At 35.5% G+C, this 22,835-nt stretch overlaps 3 protein-coding genes across 4 annotated transcripts; 2 read left to right on the top strand and 1 right to left on the bottom strand.

Moving 5' to 3' along the window:
* Positions 1-2,368: 2,368 nt before the first annotated feature.
* On the bottom strand, positions 2,369-14,330 carry LOC123695811 (protein shuttle craft). Its single transcript, XM_045641746.1, has 17 exons — positions 14,189-14,330; positions 12,720-14,084; positions 12,336-12,512; positions 11,817-12,036; positions 11,372-11,535; positions 10,715-10,916; positions 9,831-9,940; positions 9,593-9,720; positions 8,350-8,503; positions 7,580-7,776; positions 7,230-7,354; positions 6,478-6,663; positions 5,799-5,888; positions 4,939-5,137; positions 4,162-4,314; positions 3,255-3,400; positions 2,369-2,730 (listed from the first exon to the last, which is right to left on the bottom strand). The coding sequence occupies exons 2-17, from the start codon at positions 13,942-13,944 to the stop codon at positions 2,601-2,603; spliced, it is 3,606 nt and encodes a 1,201-aa protein (XP_045497702.1). The 5' UTR covers positions 13,945-14,084; positions 14,189-14,330; the 3' UTR covers positions 2,369-2,600.
* Positions 14,331-15,232: 902 nt separating this feature from the next.
* LOC123695812 lies at positions 15,233-21,069 on the top strand. 2 transcript variants are annotated; one of them, XM_045641748.1, is made up of 10 exons: positions 15,233-15,394; positions 15,914-16,060; positions 16,196-16,267; positions 16,349-16,429; positions 16,687-16,734; positions 16,914-16,992; positions 17,237-17,381; positions 17,523-17,696; positions 17,908-17,980; positions 20,900-21,069. In XM_045641748.1, the coding sequence occupies exons 1-10, from the start codon at positions 15,347-15,349 to the stop codon at positions 21,062-21,064; spliced, it is 1,032 nt and encodes a 343-aa protein (XP_045497704.1). In that variant the 5' UTR covers positions 15,233-15,346; the 3' UTR covers positions 21,065-21,069. The 2 variants fall into 2 exon arrangements, with proteins under 2 accessions (XP_045497704.1, XP_045497703.1); XM_045641747.1 differs by having other exon boundaries at positions 15,243-15,394; positions 17,195-17,381.
* LOC123695309 (NADH-ubiquinone oxidoreductase 75 kDa subunit, mitochondrial-like) lies at positions 18,355-20,484 on the top strand. Its single transcript, XM_045641112.1, has one exon. It carries the CDS (start codon positions 18,355-18,357, stop codon positions 20,482-20,484), a length of 2,130 nt encoding a protein of 709 aa, XP_045497068.1.
* Positions 21,070-22,835: the final 1,766 nt, after the last annotated feature.

The raw sequence follows: 22,835 nt of genomic DNA, 5'->3' as shown, positions 1-22,835 counted from the left end.
ATATTCCAGAAAGTCTTGTTTGCTGTTCAATCTATATTAGTACTTATTTCTTATGGATTAAGGTTCATTTTGACTTAATATTTTTATAAATTTTTGACAAATTACGACAAGCGAAGTTGTAACATAAAATATATTTAAAATAAATTAAAATAAGACTTACCGATGGTATGAAATGCCTCGATTGCTGATATTATTTCGTCTGCTATCATTTTTCCACTCTAATAGCGAACAACACGCTCTAAATAATGAATAAATATGGAAATAAGGTTTGACAGTTGACAACCGACTCGAATATTTTTCTGCGCACAACTGAGAGCGAGTTAGGTGATCTTACCTTACTAGTGACACGTGGGCCACGCCCACATCGCACTTCTATTATGTTCTTACTGTTCTGTGGTGTATCACATCTTAGCAAGAAGCTTATATCTAATACACTGGAGATTGCACTATGAACGTTGACTTGTCACGGGAAGGTATGACCTTGAATGACGCCTGGTTGTTTTTTGTCCCTTTCACACCTAACTTGGCAAGTTGGTGTGAAAGGGATGAAGGAACAACCTAAATCTACAGGCACGTGTATCATTGGCTTTTCGCTACAATAAAAACTGAGCACAGATTCAATAACTAGTAAACATAAACTCATAGATAAACTGCAAAAATCTTAGGCAAAAATATTATATACTTGATACTGGCAATGCCAAGAAAGAAAAAAAAAAGAAGCAAAAAATTAATTCCATTCCATTTTTGTAAAGGGCGCCGAATTAGTAAGAATGAAATTTTTATTTTCAATTTTCATACCATGCTTAGTTTATATTGTAAAATCATACAATATTTTTGACTATTAAAATAATCATTTTACAATACAGAGTATTGCTTGAATAATGGTTGTCTAATATTTCTAAGTCTACAAGCAAAGTCTAATCATCATTGATGTGGTAATAAGTTGGTAATGTATATGTAATTTTATATTTAAATGTATATGTTTATAAAATTGATGCTACATATTTTCAGCGATCTTAATATTATTATTATTATATTTAAATAGATATGAGAAGTAGATAAAGAAATGAGAGAAAGATCTCAATTGGTGTTTATTTTTCCATTTAACAATAAGTTAAATAATTATACAACGTGTTTTATTAGATATTCATGAAGTTTATTATTATGTATATATTTTATTAAATTAAAATCACTGAAACCTCTTACATTAAAAGACACAGACGAGTGCAATAATTACATTCTAATATAAAATATTATGTAGGATACGGAGAATAATAATGTGTTGATTAGTAAATTATGCATTGCGTTATTAAAATACAAAATTTACTGGGAATTATATAAAATTGAAAAACTTAACAGAAACGGAGTAAATTTTATTTTATAGGACCTATCTTATATGAAAACCTATTTTTGTTTATTTAGTGGTCTGGTGTATTTTATTGTCTTGCAATTGATGAACGTAAATATGTTTTGAATAATAATAACGATAAAACGAAAACAATAAATAGGGTAGCGTGAAAAACACTACTACGGGCTATCCGAAAACACGCCAAAGCCAAGAAGTTAGTAGGGAAATTTGAGACCAAATTGTATAGGTACATGTAACTATTTAAGATTTCCTTGCATATGATAACACGAAAGTATATATGAGTATTATAAACGAAATTCATTTAGTATCAAAATAATATTAAAATATATATATATATACTAGCGGTCCGCCCCGGCTTCGCCCGTGGTACATATTTCGCAATAAAAAGTAGCCTATGTCCTTTCTCGGGTATCAAAATACCTCTCTACCAAATTTCATGCAAATTGGTACAGTAGTTTAGGCGTGATTGAGTAACAGACAGACAGACAGACAGAGTTACTTTCGCATTTATAATATTAGTATGGAAGTATGGATAGTGTGCGTAGATCGTTCAAAATGACGTGAGCCCTCGCTGTAAAGTCTTCTAAACGTTAATATAAAATTGATTTCTAATTTTTTGACGACTTAATATTTGTAAGGACTGTTAAAGGTGTCTAGTATAAATTGGTCAGTATTAAATGGGTTGTATTGCTTTTAGCACTAGACCACGTAATAATATAGGTTTTCACTATAAAGTGCTATACCTATCTAAATATATTAGCTAATATAATAAACAACTACGTGTCAATATGAAATTGCAGTAAATGGCAGTGAACAATGTCTTAATTGGTATTTGTCCTTCGGACAGTTGCTTAGTTTTTTATTGTATTTTTTTCAGTGCTTACAATACCTAACAATATAATGGTTATTTAGTTATATAGTCTTTTAATTTTTCGTTAGTTGAAAGTAAGCAAATTAATTAAAAATAATAACTAATAAAAATAAAAAGTAATATGAAAGTAAAGACAATAGAAATGAGGGTTTTAATCAATAAATAATATTATAATTACCATAACCAAAGACAAATAAGCATACAATGTTTTACAAAAACAAAAACAGAACGCGTATAACGAACTTTTTTTAATTTTTATATTTTTCAATGTTTTTTATTGTTTTTATTTAGCGATTTTTCATTTGTTTTATCTTGCTACGTTTCTCCGAGCACTCGCCTGGTCTATATTGAACTACTAGCCTAGTTTTCTGGTGGATTGTCAAAATAATCGATTTTCGCTTCTTTTGGTTCAGGTTTAGTCGATGTTGAGGGTTGGCTGCGGCTCGCCCATGCGTTCGTTGATGTTAGAGTAGCCCATCCACTGAACGATCTGAAAAAATATTATTAGCATTATGATCTCATTTTTGGTAATAAGCTTCTGTGATAATGATGACTAGTATGTATACAGGTCTTCATCATAAAATTTTAGCTTAGTTTTCGTGATAAAAAGAGGACTACATATCCAATTATCTATCTAAAATTTGATCTATAGTTAATCTACATCTCCTGATAAAAATGAAAAAAATATATACCCATATTAACACACATTTAACATATAAACGTGAATAAATACAGAGACTAAAATTCGACATGATCACACAAAAAAAAAAAGAAAAAAAAAAAAAGAGTGTGTGTACACGCGTTAGAAGTTATACTTCTTTGGCTTATGGAAAAAATACTAGAATATACAACTTGAACATAGTTATCAATTTTCATACCACCTAGAACTAACTTCATGCTGTTAAATTTAGGTGTCGGTGTGCGCGCGCATCGTAAAAATTCACTCTCATTTTTTCTCCATCGCGCCAAAAGAAGTATAACTTCAAATATCAAGATGTAAAATAAAACACTAACTTGCTAGTAGATGGCGCAGTGTTAGTGGCCGTCGTGGCAGCACTAGTTGTGTGCGGCGGCGGCGCTCGCAGCACTGGGCCGGGGACGCGCCGCTTGCCAGCTTCTCGGGCTAGCACTTCGAGCACGCTCATCGCTGGTAGCCATGACTAGGGATAACAATATTAAATTATAGTGTAATCCCTCAATATACATACATATTAGTTACTTTTCACCAAATTTCAATTCAGCACTTGTGAATATGAAATATGAAAACGCTTTATTGTACACCATTACAAACAGGAAAAAGACATACATATACAGAAGAGAGACATGCACAAATGGCGGCCTTATGGCTTTAGTAGCCATCTCTTCCAGGCAACCAAAATTTGTGTATGGTTTAACTCGATCTGTCAATTTGTGAACAACAATGTAATTGCATATTTGCAAAAATCTAATTTTATCAATGTACACTTTTTAAAATAAATAATAAATTTCAGCACCGGCCAAGATCGATTGACACGTGTATGCGTCTTAACAAATGTGTGGTGTGAACTCCGTTGTATCACTTTTATTCTTAGTGTTTTTATTTTTAAAGGAAATCTCATAAACATGTAATCTAATTATAAAGTGTTCTTGCCTGAATAGATTTTTTCAACCAGGTGCGTTATACCCTACATCATGGTCTATTCAATATTATAGCTTATCTATGATTAAAAATACCCCTGCGTTACTAGATAATGAAAACAATACAATATTTAATGGTTAAAAGCGCTTAGTTATAATTAAATTATTACCTTGCCTAGCTTGTTAGCCTGGAAGAGATCGCTGATAAGCGATAAGGTTGCCTTATGTGCTATACACGTTTCCATTTCTTTTAATATTATGTAATGTAATGGTACATAAAATAGTTAAATAAATAAATAATTACCTTTTCCTTATCAGCCGTGGCGACAACGTTCCTATTAGGTTCAGCGTCATACGCCACGCTCTCGCAGCCAAAGTGTTCGCACATTTCGTGAATGAACTGACGCTTCTGGCGGTTCATCGATGGGAACGAGTGAGCTCGAGTCTTTTGTTTTGACTGTAAAAAAATAATTGATAAGAGATATTAGAGATGTAATGATGTATTTTAACAGCTTTGTATACCATGTCTATCCCATAGCTCTTAAAATCTCATTTCAAGATTTCATTATTCAATTAATTTGTCACTAATATTTCATGTTTATTTTATTTGAAATAACTTCATTTTTAGTTTGCCTGTCACGAAGGTCACATGTTGTGTGAAAGTGAGACGCATAGCGTGTTTATGAATCGCATCAAACATGTGTCAGATACGTAGCGTGTCGGCGCAGCGTGCCAAAAATAACGAGTTGCACGCATTGAGATATACATATGGAGACGACACCGCCTACATCACTTATTTTCCGCTCAACATACGCCATATGGCGTAACTGCGCGCTCATTTTTTATTTGTTTTAAAGTGAATCGCATCAAATATGCCTTCGTGTGTGTTACGATATTGCACAAATAATACAAATAATACGGAAAAGTGCAAAGGAATAACTTTCATCGGTAAGTACCTAACTAGATAATAATTTTTAATTAAATTAATTTAAAACTTAGTTAGAGCAATAAAATGGCGCACAGATTTTGTTCGTGGTGTCTCCTCCATACGTAGTAATATTATCTCAATGGTTGCACGCACCTTCTTGGCGAGCTGCACCAGGTCGGTCAGCTTGTCGTGCACGTGGTGCGCGAAGGAGGGCTCGCGCGCGGCCATGGCGCGCAGCGTGTCGCTGTAGCGCGGCGCCAGCTTGGCCGACACGTCCGGGTTGCGGATCTGCAGCGCCAGCGCCAGCTGCCGGCTGCGCGCCTCCTGCCGGCACTCGTCGTCGCACTCCAGCCTGCAAACAGCGACGATAACAATCCATACTAATCTATGATATATAAAAAAGCTAGATACGTTACCCGCTCTCTATTTTGGCAAGAAAAAACTCAGCTAAGTGCCCGAGTTTCACTTAGTCACGCACCATTCAGCGTCGTGGCTGGACGTTCTTTTTGTATTTTAATCGGCAGTTGTTATTACGAAGTACATGAGTGAGACATGTATTATGTCTCGTGCGTGAGAGTGAAAGAGAGAACAACTGTATTGGTGATAATGCGTTAGTAAGTAGGTATGTATTAATTACGCTGTTTTTTAGTGCAATGATGTTGGCGTATGCCGCGTCTACTAGTATAATAGGTCATTGATACTAATATTATAAATGCGAAAGTAACTCTGTCTGTCTGTCTGTTACTCAATCACGCCTAAACTACTCAACCAATTTGCATGAAATTTGATATGGAGATATTTTGATGCCCGAGAAAGGACATCGGCTACATTTTATTGCGAAATATGTACCACGGGCGAAGCCGGGGCGGACCACTAGTAAATAATAATTAAAAAATGGGGTTAAAGATATAGAGATAATAAAATTAAAGAAAATATGAAATACTTACTTATAATTTAAAAATGGCCTTAAAGATATAGAGATCATAAAAACAAAGAAAATATGAAATACTTACGTTTTCAACATAGCGCTAGGACGTTGCGCATCCGATAGGTCAACAGAACCACCCTCTTGAATTTTCGTCGCTGCGAGGGCGTTTAATATTCTGGTGACAAAATATGATAACGATATTTATTTGATAGTGATCGAAAATTGAAATAATTAACAAGTTTAAATCAAGTTTAACATATTATCGTAAACACACTTAAAATAATCGAGTAGGTACCAGAAGAAGCGTGCGTTGTCGAAGAACGTCACGTCACAAGTGAAAATGTCTACTGCGAAGTTGCTCTCGTTGCCAAACGCTCTCATTTACACACGCACACACAAACGCTGAGTGCGTGCATTTCAGCGTAGCTACTGGAGTTGAGGCATATTGCACGCTACTCGTTGCGCTTGCATACACACAAATCAAATCATTTATTCCATACAAACATATTTGTAACCTTGCGCAAGTATTGCAATACAGTGGATCATTATTATATACATTTACATTATATTTAAACTTCACTATTTAACGTAACTCTGATATGATATTTTATTCGTCATGCGATGAAGTACAGCTCGCTTATCACATATAAACATATATCTACGCAGCAAAACAATAAAAAAAATTACATACAAAATAATTCGGTCGAATATTCGGTTCGGAAATTCGTTTCTTTTTTACATAACTTTGTATAGTGCGCACTCACTTGGCATAGTCCCTTGCGTTGTCGCAGCACGCGCGCTCGGCGCGGCGGCGGGCGCACGGGCACGTGGCGCGCACGGGCCGCCGGCACGGCCCGCCGCTGGGGCAGGGCCCGCCGTTGCTCGCGTGGCACGGCGCCGCGCACGGGTGCCCGCACGTGGCGCGCTTCTCGTTGCACGGTTGGTTGCACCTGGAACGACACTCGTTGTTGTACCAGCGGCAGGCCGCGGCTTTACGGTCCCTGAGCCGACAACGGATTTTATCTACACTAATATTATAAAGAGGAAAACTTTGTTTGTTTGATTGTAATGAATAGGCTCATAAACTACTGGACCGATTTTAAAAATTCTTTCACCATTCGAAAGCTACATTATCCACGAGTAATATAGGCTAGGTTTTATACCGGAAATCCCACGGGAACGGGAACTATGCGGGTTTTTCTTTAAAAACGCGGGCGAAGCCGCAGGCGGAAAGCTAGTGGCAAATAAAAATGTTCGAAATTGAAATTTGGTCAGATGATAAATAATGCTTATACGCGAAGCGACTATGCACTGTAGATACACAGTATTCAAATATCAAATCTACAGCTCGCGCATAATTGTCTTCAGCTGAAACTCCGAATAGTGTAGATAATTTCGGAATATAATATGTCCGAATAGTGCATTATCAAATAAAATATTCAATGTAAAATATTGCAAAAAGAATTGAAAATATAGGTTAGTAGTTCAATCTCAAAAAAAAAAGATCAATACTTACTTGTCAGTATCACAGGGTCCTTTATGACAGGTCTTGATGCATGTGTGTTTGCCGCAAGGTAAGGGCTTGCCGCACGGCAGACCGCATGAGAACTCTTCTTGCGAACACGGAATCGTTTTTCGCTCCTATTGGATAAAGATAACAGTATAAAGGAAAAACGTTAATAATAATATGCCGATGGAACATTCACACATAGACGCTTTTTTATATAATAAATCTATAATTTTTTATATAATATTTTATAAATTAATAAGTGAATCAAAATAAATATGGAAAGTGACATAATTCCAAAATTATTGCTTGATTTAAACTTTTTACTTTATTTACTTTAATCTTTATCCAAAACCTACCTCATGTCTTCCATGACACATCTTGGTAGTGAGCACGACACAGGGGGGGCAGTCTCCCGAGTGACACGTGTGGTGTGGGGCGTGTCCGCACGGCCGCTCGCGCCGGCACGGGGCGCTGCACGGCGGGGGCTTCGCCCCGCACCGTACGGGCGGCAGGATCACCTCGAGCCCACACTCGCAGCGGAGTTCTTCGAAATCTGGTAGATAATTTTGTCTTTATATATTGTTTTCGATAGCGCGTGGTGATGTGACGGTGTGTAACTATATAGAATTGATATAATTTAAAATAAATTACAAGACATTACATGTTTCAACTTACATAAAAATGATCAATTAAGTAATTCACTGATCATTTTTACGTTAGTTACATTTATCCTATACATTATTTATATTTATAAAATCATTATTATTTTTGGACCATTCATCACAGCACAATATTATAAGATGTCGTTACCTATGGAAGTAGAATTTAAAACATCAATCAAAAAATAAAAGTACAGTGCCACAAACTTAAAGGACCCGGTGGCAAAAACTGGAACTCCGTGCCGCCATTTTGAAATGTCACATTTTCACAGACTTTTCATACGAAATAATTTGTATAAATAAAAAGTTACTTATTAATGTTTATTTACACCATTGGCAAAGACGATTATTTTTACCCTTACATCCGGGGAAATCCTATTTAGCGGCACTAAAATCGACATCAGTGACACCGTCACCGGGTCAGTTAAGTTTGTGGCACTATAAATTATAAATGTAAACACACTAACCGAGCCGCGGGCACGGCGCGCAGTGTCCCGTGTGACAGAAGTCCTCGCAGCGGTGCAGCTGGCACGAGAGCGTGCGGCCGCACACCACCGCGCACCGGTGCGACTGCGCCGCGCAGCACGCGGTGCGGCAGCGGTGCCGCCCGCAGGACAGCTTCTGGAATTTTAAAAGAATATGTTAATGATTTGGTATAGTTGACAATTTTTCACAATTGTTCACTGACCACTATCTGGCAAATTAGGTTATTTATTTTATGTATGAAACACACAACAATAAATACACATTACATTGTATGTATAATATAGGAAGACATTATCTAATTTATTGTAGCTAATGTATTTATCAATTATAGGTGTACACAACAAACGCATTAATAACACTTATACAATTAATCATAAACGAAAAAAAACATAATTAATATACCTAACTACATTTTATATGCTACTGGAAAAACTGTGAATAATTTGATTCTTATACTGTGCGAGAGGTTATAAACTAACGGTACTCGGAGATGGTAACTTAATTAACATTAACGTAGGTGCGGTGAAAGATAGCTTCTGTATTCATCGGATACATTAGCATGGGATTATTTCTGCTATCTGAGTTTGCCAGAAGGATAAAGGTAACACGTTTGCATATATTTATTTATTTTATTTCTTTATTTATATCAGGCAGCATTGCCCATATATTGTTAGTAGTAGGTACTTATTCTAGTGTTAGTAAAACTACATATACTTATTTTTAGATTTTAGAGTTATTAGCCATTTTTTATTGATAAAATTATGTACATTATTGAGAACTTTTAAAATACTATTATCATTTTTATTAATTCTATCCCTAATTGAAAAGATTTTTTTCCTTAATATAGCATAAAAATCATCTACTCTGTATAATACAAACATATGAGATGCACTACAAAAACGTGGCAATCCCATGAACATCCTGAATGCATTATTGTATTGTACTCTAAATGTGTTCATTGTTTTTCGTGTATGCTTCACCCACAAGCTACTTGTATAAAACGACTGACAATAGGTTGTGAACAATAGCTTTTTGACATTCCTACTACATTTTTTAAATCTTCTTATTATCATGTTTGCCCTAACTGATAGATTTCTTCTCTCCCTCTCTATATCCTCGTCTATATATAGTGTGGTATTTTATTTTATTAATATTAAAATTTTGCTACAAATTTGTATAACATGGGGATTCAATTAAATCATTAAGCATTAAAATACAACTTACTTTATTACATTTCCTTGTACACAACACATTATTATACATATCGGGAAGCTCAGGGCACGGCACATCGCGTGTGGAGTGGCCGCAGCGGCATTGCAGGGTTGTTGTGTCTGGGCACACTCGGCATGCATCTAGTAAAAATAATATTTTGTAAACTTATGTACATAAGTAAAAATAAAAACATGTGCATTATCATATTGCATTAAACTTTAAAAAATGATTTTTGATCAATAAAAATTACCTTCGTGACACTTTTCTTTGCAGAAGTGTCCACAGGGCAAAGATTTGTTACAAATATTGCCACACAATGGGATTGGATCTGTGCACATTTTACGCTGGCCATCTTTTAACCTAAAAAAAGAACAAAATTCTAATTATCACACATCACTGCTGAATTATTCATATGATACCCATGTAATTTGATGTAAGAGCGGGTTATTTAAAAATGACTTTTATAATTGTTAATTTTTGTCAAAAAAAAAATCATCTCAATCAATTCATTTGTCTCATTTTTCAATACATATTATGTAGCATATCCATTGTCCATCGTTGTCATAATGGTTAGTATGGGATTACATATTTAATTATTTAGATTTTAGAGTGTCCATTTCATTATACCCAAATATTTCCTTACGTTCGCGTAGGCACGTTATTCAGCCCGCGTTGCGCGAACAGTGCACATCGCCTGTGATATTTATTATAAACTCTACCTAGTGTTGCCGCAAGTGCACGTGGGCACTCAATCCGTTCACAGCGGGCCCGCGCTCTCACCCCGCGTTGCAGAAACAGTGCACATCACCAATGATATTCCTTGTAACATTATCTAGCAACTCTCACCTGGTGTTGCCGCACGGGCACGTGGGAACGTAAGCGCGTCCCTCGTCTTATGAGCAGTGCGCATCGCCTGTGATATCTATACTAATATTATAAAGCTGAAGAGTTTGTTTGTTTGTTTGAACGCGCTTATCTCGGGAATTACTGGTCCGACTTGAAAAATTCTTTCGGTGTTAGATAACCCATTTATCGAGGAAGGTTATAGGCTATATATCATCTCGCTACGGCTAACAGGAGTAGCTCCTACAGGGGTGAAACCGCGCGGAGCAGCTAGTTTCTTATAAATTCTACCTGGTGTTTCCGCAAGGGCACGTGGGCACGTTGTCCGGCCGCAGCGGGCACGCGGCGCACGGCGGCGGGTGGCACGCGGCGCGGCACACGTGCGCGCCGCACGCCAGCACGCGCGCGCACTCCGCACCGCACGACCAGTGCTCGCCGCCCGTGTCCGCTGTGCACGGGACTGAGCGGGACTTCGCGGCGGGGCAGTAGCAGACTGGAAAGAAGTAACGGAAGTTTTAAAAACATAGCTTCTATCGCGGGCCTTGAGCGCGGGGACCGAATCGAGAAATTCCGTAACGAAAAAACCTCACGCTCCCCACTCCGACGGGCACGGAGGTGTGGCTTGAAGGCATGCTATGCAATAGCTTTACCGCGGCAGTCCCCGAGTGCCACACGTCTTTTTTTTGTTGTAACCGTCTCAAGACAACCTAAGAAATTTATCATTTATAACAGGGATAAATCTCTTCATTTACAACATCACAAAACAAACTCTTAACAGATGGTGCACACCTAGTGTCCATAGAAAAACTTAAAAAAGGAATGCTGAGATTGGATTGTAGGTATGCTCTTTGTCTTTGTCAATTTAATCTAAGTCTTTTGAGAGTTCATATTATTATTGAAAACAAGTATCATTGCATATTGTGAAAATAAATGTAATATCTGACTTACTCTGTTCAACAATTTCCGCGCATGGTTCACAGGGTCCTTCGTGACAATCCTTAGTGCATACATGGGTTTGACAGTTTAACAATCGGTTACACTGCCTCCCACATTCCTGCGCCAGCTTGCTGCTGCACAGCACTGATCGAGTTTCCGCTCCACAACCACATTTTCTAGAAATTATTTTACGTTAATTGACAACTGCAGTAATGAAAATCTTTAAATAAGTATGATAGCAGTGTACTGATAAGAGTTAAAATTGTAATAACAAAATTTGTTGTGAGTAAAATAAAATAAAGAAGAAGAAATCTAAGATAAAACTATAAGACAAATTAAAATTTAACATTTATGATAAAAATAAATCAATTGTCAAATATATGATGTGATAAAGGCTTCTTGTTTTATATTTAGTAATTTTATCTTGAACACAAATAAACAAAAAAATGTCTCTTACTTAGAAATAGTAGCCTGACAAGGTGGACAGGGACCAGGGTGACAAAGCAGTGTGCAAGGGTGCGGACAGTTCCTGGGACGTTTGCACGCCTTGCCACAAGTGTGGGCACCATTTGATCCCCTCTGGTACTCCGGATTACGAATCGCACCGCACATGCAGCGGTACTCAGTTGGTATATCCTGACTTGTATTTTGACATGCTGGGCAACGCCATTTACCCTCTGAAATAAGAATTGTGAATGAAAAAGTGTTGTAATGTAAATAAAAAAGACTTTTATTCCTAAATTTATATAGAATATTATATGAAAGTAGTTTTTAAAAAGTTGGGACATTCTATATCAATGCAATTTTTTTTATAGAAATTTTGAAAAACAGAATAGTTAAATTGATAAAAACCCGACTTTATATGTGCAGGAAGAATCAATATTAAGCACAAACATAAATCAAACACAGGCTCATGGATTTAAATTCCTGATACTCTTTAGCAAAGTAATATAATTAGCATTTATTTCTAACTCACCAACCATACTGCTGACAGCCCACTTTCGAATACATCTCAAATGTAGCACATGGTAGCAATTGCTGCAATACCACACCGGGTCTATTTGCTTCACTCTCTCGCAGCAAACCAAGCACTCCAATGTTCCTTTATCAAGTTGCTCAACAAGGCGTTCACGCTGTGTCATTTCTTTATTGCCTGTAAAAGATAGAATGGTTGGTTAAATAATTATTGTGATAGTTTTTAACAAATTCAATACACTATAATCATCTCATCTCTTGTCTCTTTTACCAGAAATATAGCAAAATTATTTTTTACACATCCTTTTTATCACACTTAAATGTCAATTTGATAATAAAATGAGAAAGGTTTATGAATATTTATCGTAAATGTGCATTAGCTTACCTCCACTATTATTATTGTTATTATTTTGCACAGCTTTTTTGTTTCGTGATGGGCTAGGCATGTGATTATCTCTCTGGACTCTAGACCTTTCCTCCCTGTAGTGAAGGTATGAACTGGCATATTGTTCATCTTCAATACTATTGCGCTCCGCAGCTCTCAATCTTTGGGATCCTGCCCAATGTCTTTGCCTTCCGGAACCTTCTCCTCTACCATTCCTAACATCTTGACTATCCTTAGGTTGTTTACTATTATAAAATGTACGACTAGGGTCCAATTCCTTATTTCTTCCTTTCGATGTAGATTTACCTTGGCCCCCTTCTCTATAATGATCGTTGCGATTATGTGAATCACTATTACTATTCGTTTCATGTTTATTTCTCTTATATGTACTTGAATCACTGTTTCTAGAAGATTCTGGAAGATTGTTGCTAGATTCAGATTTGTTAGAATAAGAGTTTTGGCTACCATTACTTTCATATTTTCGGTTTTTATTTTCATAACGATTAGATGGCCCCCCATTGGCTTCATGGTGGCTAGAGGGTCTATTGTAAGTCTTTTGTTCTCCTCTATAACTGGTATCTGGATTATCATAACCATTAGCGGTATTATGAGATGAGGTACTTTGGCTATTACTTTGGGGTCTTTCTCTCCAATTCTTAGATTCTGATGGTTTTGTTGGAATGCTACTTGCCTCACTTACACCATTTATTACTTCTTGTTGTTCTGTTGTTGGTTCATTCTTACTATTTGTTGGTTTTTGAGAACTCTTGGGCACAAATTCTGTAGCTGTTGGTGTCAATTTGGATTTTGATACCATATCACTTGTATAACTTTGAGGCTCTAAAGCTGGGTTATACTGGGCTTGAGAAGTGCTCTGATAAGATTCTACATTATTAGGATAGTTTGAAGAATTAGCACCATACCCATAATTTACTTGGGCATTTTGATTAGCTGGTATATTTTGATAATTACCTACATTACTATATTGGCTAGGTGGATAATTCTGATATTGTACATTATTGTATTGGGCAGTGTTAACAGCAGGAACTCCAGACACTTGCATTTGTGAAATAAATTCGTTAAAACTAACATATTGGTTTCCACTGGGATCTAATTGTCTGTTGTAGTATGCTTGATTAACATACTGGCCATTTGGATCAGAATTCCAATTGTTTGAGGCTTGATATTGGTTGTTATAAGTATAAGTATTATTCCACTGAGACATGGTGAAGTAGGAAATTACTGGGTTAAATTCGGGTGTTGTAAATGGTTTTAGGGAAGTGTTGAGATCTTTTTGTGAATGTTTTTCCTAATAGGTGGTCACAGGCCGAAGCCTGAGGCCCCGTTGTGTGTTGTCTAGGCTATCTGTAACGCAAAATATAATATTTCATAATAAAATTGATACAATTGAAATACGTCTTACCGACATGTGGCACATTTGCTTTTTTTAGTCTATTTCTTGCACTTACCACTGATAAGACTTTTTTAACACACGTATTAATGAAATATAAACCTACAAAAATAAAAATTAAACAAAAAATAATTTAGCAAATCAAAAAATATAACTTTAAAACGATGTGACAAGATGAATCGGTTTCTGACGAATGGGTTGGGGAGGGGAGTTCAACGTTGACAAATCTATGAGTTTGACAGATTATTTTTTATAATCTTATCGTTCTAGATCTAGATACATGGCTGTTTGTTTTTCTCGCAAATATATATTTTTTAGAATGAAAATCTTAAAGCATTCAGAATGAATGTACCTCTATAATGCAGCATTTCTAACTTAATAACATTATAATTCAATAGATATAATTTTATGTAAAATTAAGAACACATGGATTCGTACCAGCTATCCGATAAATCATCCATTCTCTATTTTCTTAAAATATGTACATCAAATATTAATTATAACATGAACAAAAACAGTACATAATTATTTCTATTATTAGCATAAATTTCACTTAGGATTTTTTTTAATTCTTCTGAGTCTTCCCCGCCACCTCTTAAAACTCTTGAATTAATTATTCGTGAAAATGATTTAAACACTTTTATTCTCATCAAATACTCAAACCAAGAAAATTATACTTATTTTTTTATTAGAATTTATGTTTATTACATAGTTACTAGTTAGGCTTATTATGATATAAACCTTAGCCTATAACCTTTCTCGATAAATGGCCTATCTAACACCGAAATAATTTTTCAAATCGGACCAGTAGTTCCCGAGATTAGCGCGTTCAAACAAACAAACTCTTCAGCTTTATAATATTAGTATAGATTATGTACCTAACTAGTACCTATACGTCATATGCATACTACCACTTCAATTCAAAATGTGTTTGAACATTAATCGGGCCAAGGTTCCGTGAAAAAAGTCTATTCAATACATGTATGCAAGTGTAAGTATAGCACGGATACCATTTATAAGAAAAAATCAAAAAATTACTCAGCCTTATCACCCGAACTCCGTGCCAGTCATTGCTTAGTGATTAGTTCTAGTTTTCTAACAAAAGCGAGCAGCTTGAATCACCGTACACAAGTCCTTGACACGAACTATTTAGTTAAAGAAACGAAAATATTGTCAGTTACTATTAAATATTGGCGTGGTACAGAGGTGGGATGGTATGGGCTCCGTTCCGAGTTCTCAAGTAAAGGATTCTTCAGTGGTTTATGTGAGCTTTTAGAAATTCTTACAATTATTTAATCTGCTTCTAATTATTTAATGGCTGCATGAAGGCTGCATGCTAGCTGTTATAATTTCTTCTAAAAAATTCTCTATATTATAACATAAATTACTTAATCCTTACTTAATAACACTAGGTACTTGAAATAAGATGTGTAAGCGTAGGTACCGTAATGTAATGTAATTACACCAAAACAGCCCGGACTGATTGCGATTTGCGATATACATATTTTAGAGCGAAAATAAAAAGCTTAAAAAATAAAGAGGGTAAGTAGAGAATTCGGAGGAGTCGCTGTCGTTTGAGCAAAATAAGCATTCAGAGAAAAAATAAAGTAAAGGAATATTTTGTGTATACTTAATGATAATTGATTACGTATAACCGCGAAATTTATTTTTTGTTGAAGTTGAAAATAATACTTCACTTCTTCTTGTAAAGATCAGAACGTTGTCCTTTTCATGCAGATAAGCTGCATAATATTAAAAATATTGAAAACCAAACTTAATTCAGTCTAACAGCTCCTGGATGCAATCACACAGCAAAGAAACTGTACTTGCAGCGTTAAATAGAATTGAAGAAGAAATTGCCAATAGCGAGAAGCAATACCCAATGCAAAGGCATGCCGTGGTAATGGCTGAGTTGAAAAGCATTGAAATAGTAAGTTTGGAATAATTCAAACATTAGTTCAGTACTTTTTCAGGATAAAGTTTATCTTCTCCATTATTTTCTATTCGATTACCTATATGGTTATGTAGACTCACTTTGGAACCAATAAGTTTTTGTGAATTTCAGGAACTTAAGGAATACGATATAGATAAGGTTCTAACACCTGATAAAGAATTCTACGCAAAAACTATGCACCAGGTAATGAATATGCAAATAATTTTTTGGTATCAAAAACTAAATAACATGTTAGTATATTTTTATTTTCTTTTTTCTTTTTAGGTGATCGTAGGTTTGGATTTGTATAGATGTCCCTTGTTAGCAGCTGAAAATGAAGATTTCATCGCCAATGTTAACAGAAAGGTAACAAATAGGTACCGACCTAAATTTTTCGTACCTAGACTTGTAACACATAGTTCTTAGAAATAAGCCTATTTATCCTCTAAGGAAAATGTGAATTGTGATTCATTTTTCATATTTAAATCGTCCATTTTTAGAAGCAAATGAAGGATAATTTTTGTTTAAATTCCCATTATAGTTAAGTACGTATAGAATTCTGTAGTAGTAGACACAATCGTATGCAACCCACGGTAGGTGACACGTTCTTATTCTGACTTTAGGAGATGCGTCGTTTCGAACTAAAGTGGCTGAAAGTCAGACAGAAAGAGTTAGAGCCAGCGCGCACGAGCAACTTTGTCTCCGGAACTATTTTGTCTCCGCAACTATTTTGTCTCTCCGACCTATGGGCTAGTATGAAAGTGCGCGCACGTAGCGACGCAACTCCCCATACAATTGATGGGAGAGACAAAATAGTTGCGGAGACAAAGTTGCTCGTGCGCGCTGGCTCTTAGAACGGGAGAGTCAGCTGCATCAGACTCGGATGGAGCACTTGAAAACTTTACACACGAAATATCATCAGCTTTTAGGTAATTTTTATTTTAGACTGAACTGCATACTTATGTTTTTAGGTAAGTATTTCGACACAGTGTCTTAATAGTTGGTTATAATAACAATAGCTATAATTGCGGTTATGAAAAATATATTTTCACATTTCAACAAATGCCTAATACTCTCACAATCTTCCATCAATCATTTTAAAGCATATAATGTAAATCTATATTCTCGTAGATTCAATTTGGCTCAACAAAACTCGACCTGGTTCATCCCTAGAGATAGCAGTAGCCCGAAGTAAGGAATTACGCGACGCCCTCGCTTCAGTGAGCGTGAGATTACGCGCGGCTGCTGATTACGTACAAAACGCGCTACGGTTGTTGGATGACGCGCTACCAGCTTGGAAAATGGCGTCTATTGGAAAGTAAGTTGGAAATACTTATGAAAATTTGAGCGGTTTTCCTAATACATTTAACTTACAAATATACACATTTATTATTGGACATTACATTTTTGTAATAACAACTAAGAATTCAAGAACTTATTCACATAATTTGGGGTATAGAAGTGGTTGGGAGCGTACCCAATCGTGCGCACACGCGTGCAGTGAGCTCGTAAACGCGCGGTGTCTAGAGCGCAGTGCCCGTCGCGTGCTCGTCGCTCGAGCTGCGCCAAGGGCTGCAAGGACCTTCCGATTGGCCCTGGATTACGCGTTCACTGATACTTTTCATGATCATAGGTAAGTGGTTGTTGGTGTAGGTGTTGTGTATGTTTCAAAGGAGTTGTTGTTTAGTATTTTTCTTACTTGGTAATTTAATAATATGTTTTTGAGTTTATGTAGATAGAGATACGTATACTGAAAGTAATTTTATACATTACAAATTTATCAAATTTTTATTTTAACCCTGTGAAATCTCTTTGTCTGATCACAAATACAATTTTTTTAACAGGTACCAAAGAGCAACTGAAACAATCGTTCAATTCAAGAAAGCTTTGATTCAGCTGGTTTCTTCAATTCACAAGGTACATTATTTTTCATAGTCTCTGATCTTCTGTCTGGGTAACCTATTCCGGGTTGGAGATGTATTCACTGAAAGTACTAAAGTTACCTTGAAGTTACTTACTTTAGGATGATTTATTTGTGATGTAAATAAAATGCAAATATAATTGCACCTACCCCATTATATGAGTCATGTTCTCAGGAAATGTGGGCATTAACGTTTATTGTTGCAAATCTTTGCAAAGTATTTTGGTTTTCTTTAACTACGTCTTTTACAAGTTAATTTTAACCTTCTGAATGCAAACTCATTTTAGCGTTTAGGTCAATCAATATTTCGTCTGTCATGTTGTATCCGTCAAACTTATTTCGTTAAATTGAATATTTATAAATCATCAAAATGTTACGAGTTTTAAACAAACTCTTGACTCGTAACGTTACGAATAAAATACAGAAAAGGACGAAATCTGATGACGTCCCAATATTTATAAATGGAAAAACTGTTTCGGTTCCAAAACATTTTACGATATTGCAAGCGCTGCGCAGAGAAGGAGTAGCTGTACCGACCTTTTGTTATCACGACAGGTTATCAATAGCAGGGAATTGTAGAATGTGTTTAGTAGAAGTGGAAGGTATGTTTAAACCACAAATAGCATGTGCTATGCCTATAATGAAAAATATGAAGGTGTGGACAAATACAGACATCACACAGAGAGCTCAAGAGAGCGTTTTGGAATTCCTTTTAATTAATCATCCACTTGATTGTCCGATATGCGATCAAGGAGGTGAATGTGATTTACAGGATTTGTCCATGAAGTTTGGCAATGATCGTAGTAGATTTACTGATATTCATTTCGAAGGTAAAAGAGCCGTTGAGGACAAATATTTAGGACCTCTCATACGTACTGAAATGACGCGGTGCATTCAATGCACAAGATGCATCAGATTTGCTTCTCAAGTATGCGGTATGGATGTCCTAGGCACAACTGGACGAGGCACTGATATGCTAGTTGGAACATATGTAGATAAAATGTTTCTTTCTGAAATGTCAGGAAATATTATAGATCTTTGTCCCGTTGGAGCTCTGACAGCTATTCCTTATATGTTTAAAGCAAGACCGTGGGAGATACAAAAAGCAAACTCGATAGACGTAACTGATGCAACAGGTACTAATATAGTATTGAATTATCGGTTTAATAGAGTTCTGAGAGTTTTACCTCGGGAACATGAAGAAATCAATCAGGAATGGGTTTCTGATAAGGGCAGGTGGTCTATCGATTCTTTGGAAATGCAAAGATTAGTGTCACCCATGACGCGTAGTGATAATTGTTTAATTCCTATTGAGTGGAAATGCGCCCTCAAGTTAGTCGCTTCTGCGATAAAATCTGTAAGTCCTGGTAAAATAATGGCGATTGCAGGGCCATACTGCAATGCGGAAACTTTAGTAGTGGCAAAGGATTATTTGAATATACTTGGTTGTGAAAACACGTATATAGAGAGGGATTTATTGCATTTAAATGGAAATATTGATTTGAGAGCAAGCTATTCGTTAAATGTTAAAATGAATGATGTAGCAAAAGCTGATAAAATCCTATTAGTGGGAACAAATCCTCGATTCGAAGCCCCAATATTGAATACTTGGATAAGATTAGCCTACACACACAATGAGTGTGATGTATACGTAATTGGACCGCAATGTGAATATAATTATTATGTTAATTATATCGGCCAAGATGTAAATTCAATATCAAAAGCAAAGGATATTTTTAAAAGTGCTAAAATGCCTCTAATCTTCGTTGGAATAGATCAGTTGGAATCGCAGAATGCTGGTATGATGATGAGTAGTTTATATAACTTGGCGTCAGGTTTTAAAGGTGACAAAGAATGGGGAGTGTTGAATATTGTAACAAGAGAAGCTAGTTTTGCTGCTGCTCTTGAATGTGGATGGAAACCAGGCGCATTGAAAGCAATGCAAACGATCTGCCCAAGTGTAATAATATCATTAGGAGCGGATGACATATTTTACAAATCGAAGCCACCGAAAGATTCAACAACTATATATATTGGCTTTCAAGGAGATGTGGGATCAGAGATTGCAAATATAATTTTGCCAGGCTGTGCCTTCACAGAATCAGGTGGTACGTTTTTGAATATGGAGTGTCGCAGTCAATTCGCGATGCCTGCTGTTACACCGCCTGGCAAAGCTCGTTACGATTGGAAAATAATTAGAGCTTTGGCAGAGTATAGCGGAATTTGTTTATTCTACAGTGATGCAATTACTCTTTGTTGTAGAATGGCACAAATAAGTCCAAATTTTGTTAATTTTGGACCATATCAACATAAGTTATTCGCGGAATTGGTGCCGTCCATAATTGAGCAAGGCAAAGCAGCAGGTGGCCCTGTTAATGTAGCAATGAAGGAGTTACAAGATTATTATTGTTCTAATATCTATACGTGTAACTCTCTCACGATGCTTAAGGCTATGAAAGCCGTTGCAGAATATAAGTGTTCAGATTATGCTGCCAATTAGTGATATCGTGTTTCATCATATTTATTATTATGTTAAATATATTTTTATATTTGTATAAATAGCGTTTTAATTATTAAAAAAAAAATTGCAGACTTTTATGAAGAAACTAGAAATTATAAATTATGTTTCTTTCACTTTCTGAAACATTATCACGATGACTGTCTTACTATAATATATCTACATTTTCTTATTCTTAAAAAATAATGTTGTGTATTATCTGGGCCGATCTATAGGTATTTAATATGGCAGGTGTTAATTTTACTTCATATCACGAAATTTTCAAGTTACAAAAATTTATATTTATTACCTACCCAATGAATGAAACACGATAAAACCATGAGCATGATAGTTTTTAATTTTTCTTTTGTCATTATCTTGCAGTCACAAACAATCATTTTTTTTTTATATTCATCAGGTACTATTAAATAACGTGGACAATTTGGTTGCTGCTGAAAAGGATCTGGTCGAGAAGAGGCGGGAACTTCGAGCGTTACGAGTAAACACTATCATACGACAGGGCTTGGCTGAAATGCAATATATGAATGTAGACAATAAAACGCAGCTAAATAAATGTTTTTAAATGAGTTCAATATTTATTTATTTGTTCATCTCATTGTTTTTGATCAGGTTATAGAGCTTCTACGAAGAATGGACTCGAAATAAGTATCAGTTCGAAAATTTGTTTACCAACAACTATAAATTAGGCTGGTTGCAGAGCTTCACCGACCATCAGTGCGTACGTCAGTCGCGCTTGTCATATGTATGGATTTTCATAAAACCGTTCATAGCTAGCACAGAACGACCATACTAGAACTCGAACTCTTTGTTTGAACGCGCTAATCTCGTGAACTACTGGTACGATTTGAAAAATTATTTCGGTGCTAAATAGCCCACTTCTTTGGCAAGATTATAAGATACCATAATCGTTGAATTACTCCATGACGTTACGGTGTTGTTATGAGGAGACCTTGAAATTTTACTCTCAACGCGCATAAAGAAGTTTTACTTCAAAAATAATATTTTTGAAGTAACTGTTACTAGGAACTGTTACTAGGAAAAATTTTTTTCCTAAAAGTCAATAGATAATAATAATATATAGGTTTTTCGTGATTTTTACCGAAACGGTAAGTTTTATCATATAACCACTTTTACCCAAATTGTAGATCATAAAATTATCTATACAAAAGAATCAATACATTATTTTCCTAAGATGTAGCTTTCTTCCATTTTCTAAGATATAACGATTTATAAACTCATCCCATCCTTATACCTAATATTCGAACGTTTAAATCACTTCACACCTAAATGATTTTATGATAAAACTTATCGTTCCAGCAGTAGCGTTTCAAATGAATTATATAAACAATAAGGAAAAAAAGTTTCCTCAAAAGACCATATTATAATACAAGATTGGTCAGAAGTAACTTTTTTGTAAAATGTAAGTCTAAAAAAATGGAGAAAAAATTACACATAGTTTTCTCATTTCTTATTACTTCTTTAAGTTTCAATTTAGAGCAAAAACATATATATTTATGGGAAAAAATTTGTATACCTAGTTTGGTTTCAAAGGGCCCCCAATTCTTGTGTGCCCTAGTGCCCCGGCATAGTCTAAGACGGCCCTGTGTGCTACAACTGAGAAAATCTTTCTTTTATTTTCGCTGAGTCGTCACATCCCTAATTAATTAAAATTCTTTTGTCGATTATCGTTGTCAATCGACTGGTGGATGGTCAAACATTTTATATTAATTTTGATCGTTAACAAAAAAGGAGTCAGTGCCGAAAATGAAAAACAGTGAACAATCAAGCCCAATAAACAACCGCTAACAAGGCCATTTCTTCTTGACGTTGCAGTTATAAAATATCTTTGTCACTAGTAGCTTATTCATCAGGACGTGTGTAAAGGATGTAATAAATAAAACACATTTTTACAAAAACACAATCAAATTTTATTAAATATCAAATATTGTATTGTCTAACACGATCCCTTAACTAACATGTTTCACATCAATATCTTATAATGTTATGGTTATATATAGATTGTAGGGCGAAATTCAGATGGAAGAGAAGTGTGAAAGGACAGACAAAGCTTGAAACTGTGATAACAATAAAGTAAATGTACTTATTATAATAGAAATATTCAATTAATTCTATATTGTCATGAAGGAACAAGAAGTAGGTGATAGTCATACCCGTACTCAAATAAACAACGTGTTTTATCTTTAAGCATATGAAAATAAATAAGCAATAGAAAGGAAAGAAGAGAGACGAAAAGATTTAGAAAGAGTAGAAAAGTAGACAGTTGAAGTAATTAAGAACACATTCACGATATAAATACTCGTACACAAATACAT

Source organism: Colias croceus, chromosome 11 (genome assembly GCF_905220415.1).
Source record: "Colias croceus chromosome 11, ilColCroc2.1".
In the NCBI taxonomy this organism is placed as follows: Eukaryota; Metazoa; Arthropoda; class Insecta; order Lepidoptera; family Pieridae; genus Colias; species Colias croceus.
This window is presented reverse-complemented; position numbering and strand designations above follow the sequence as displayed.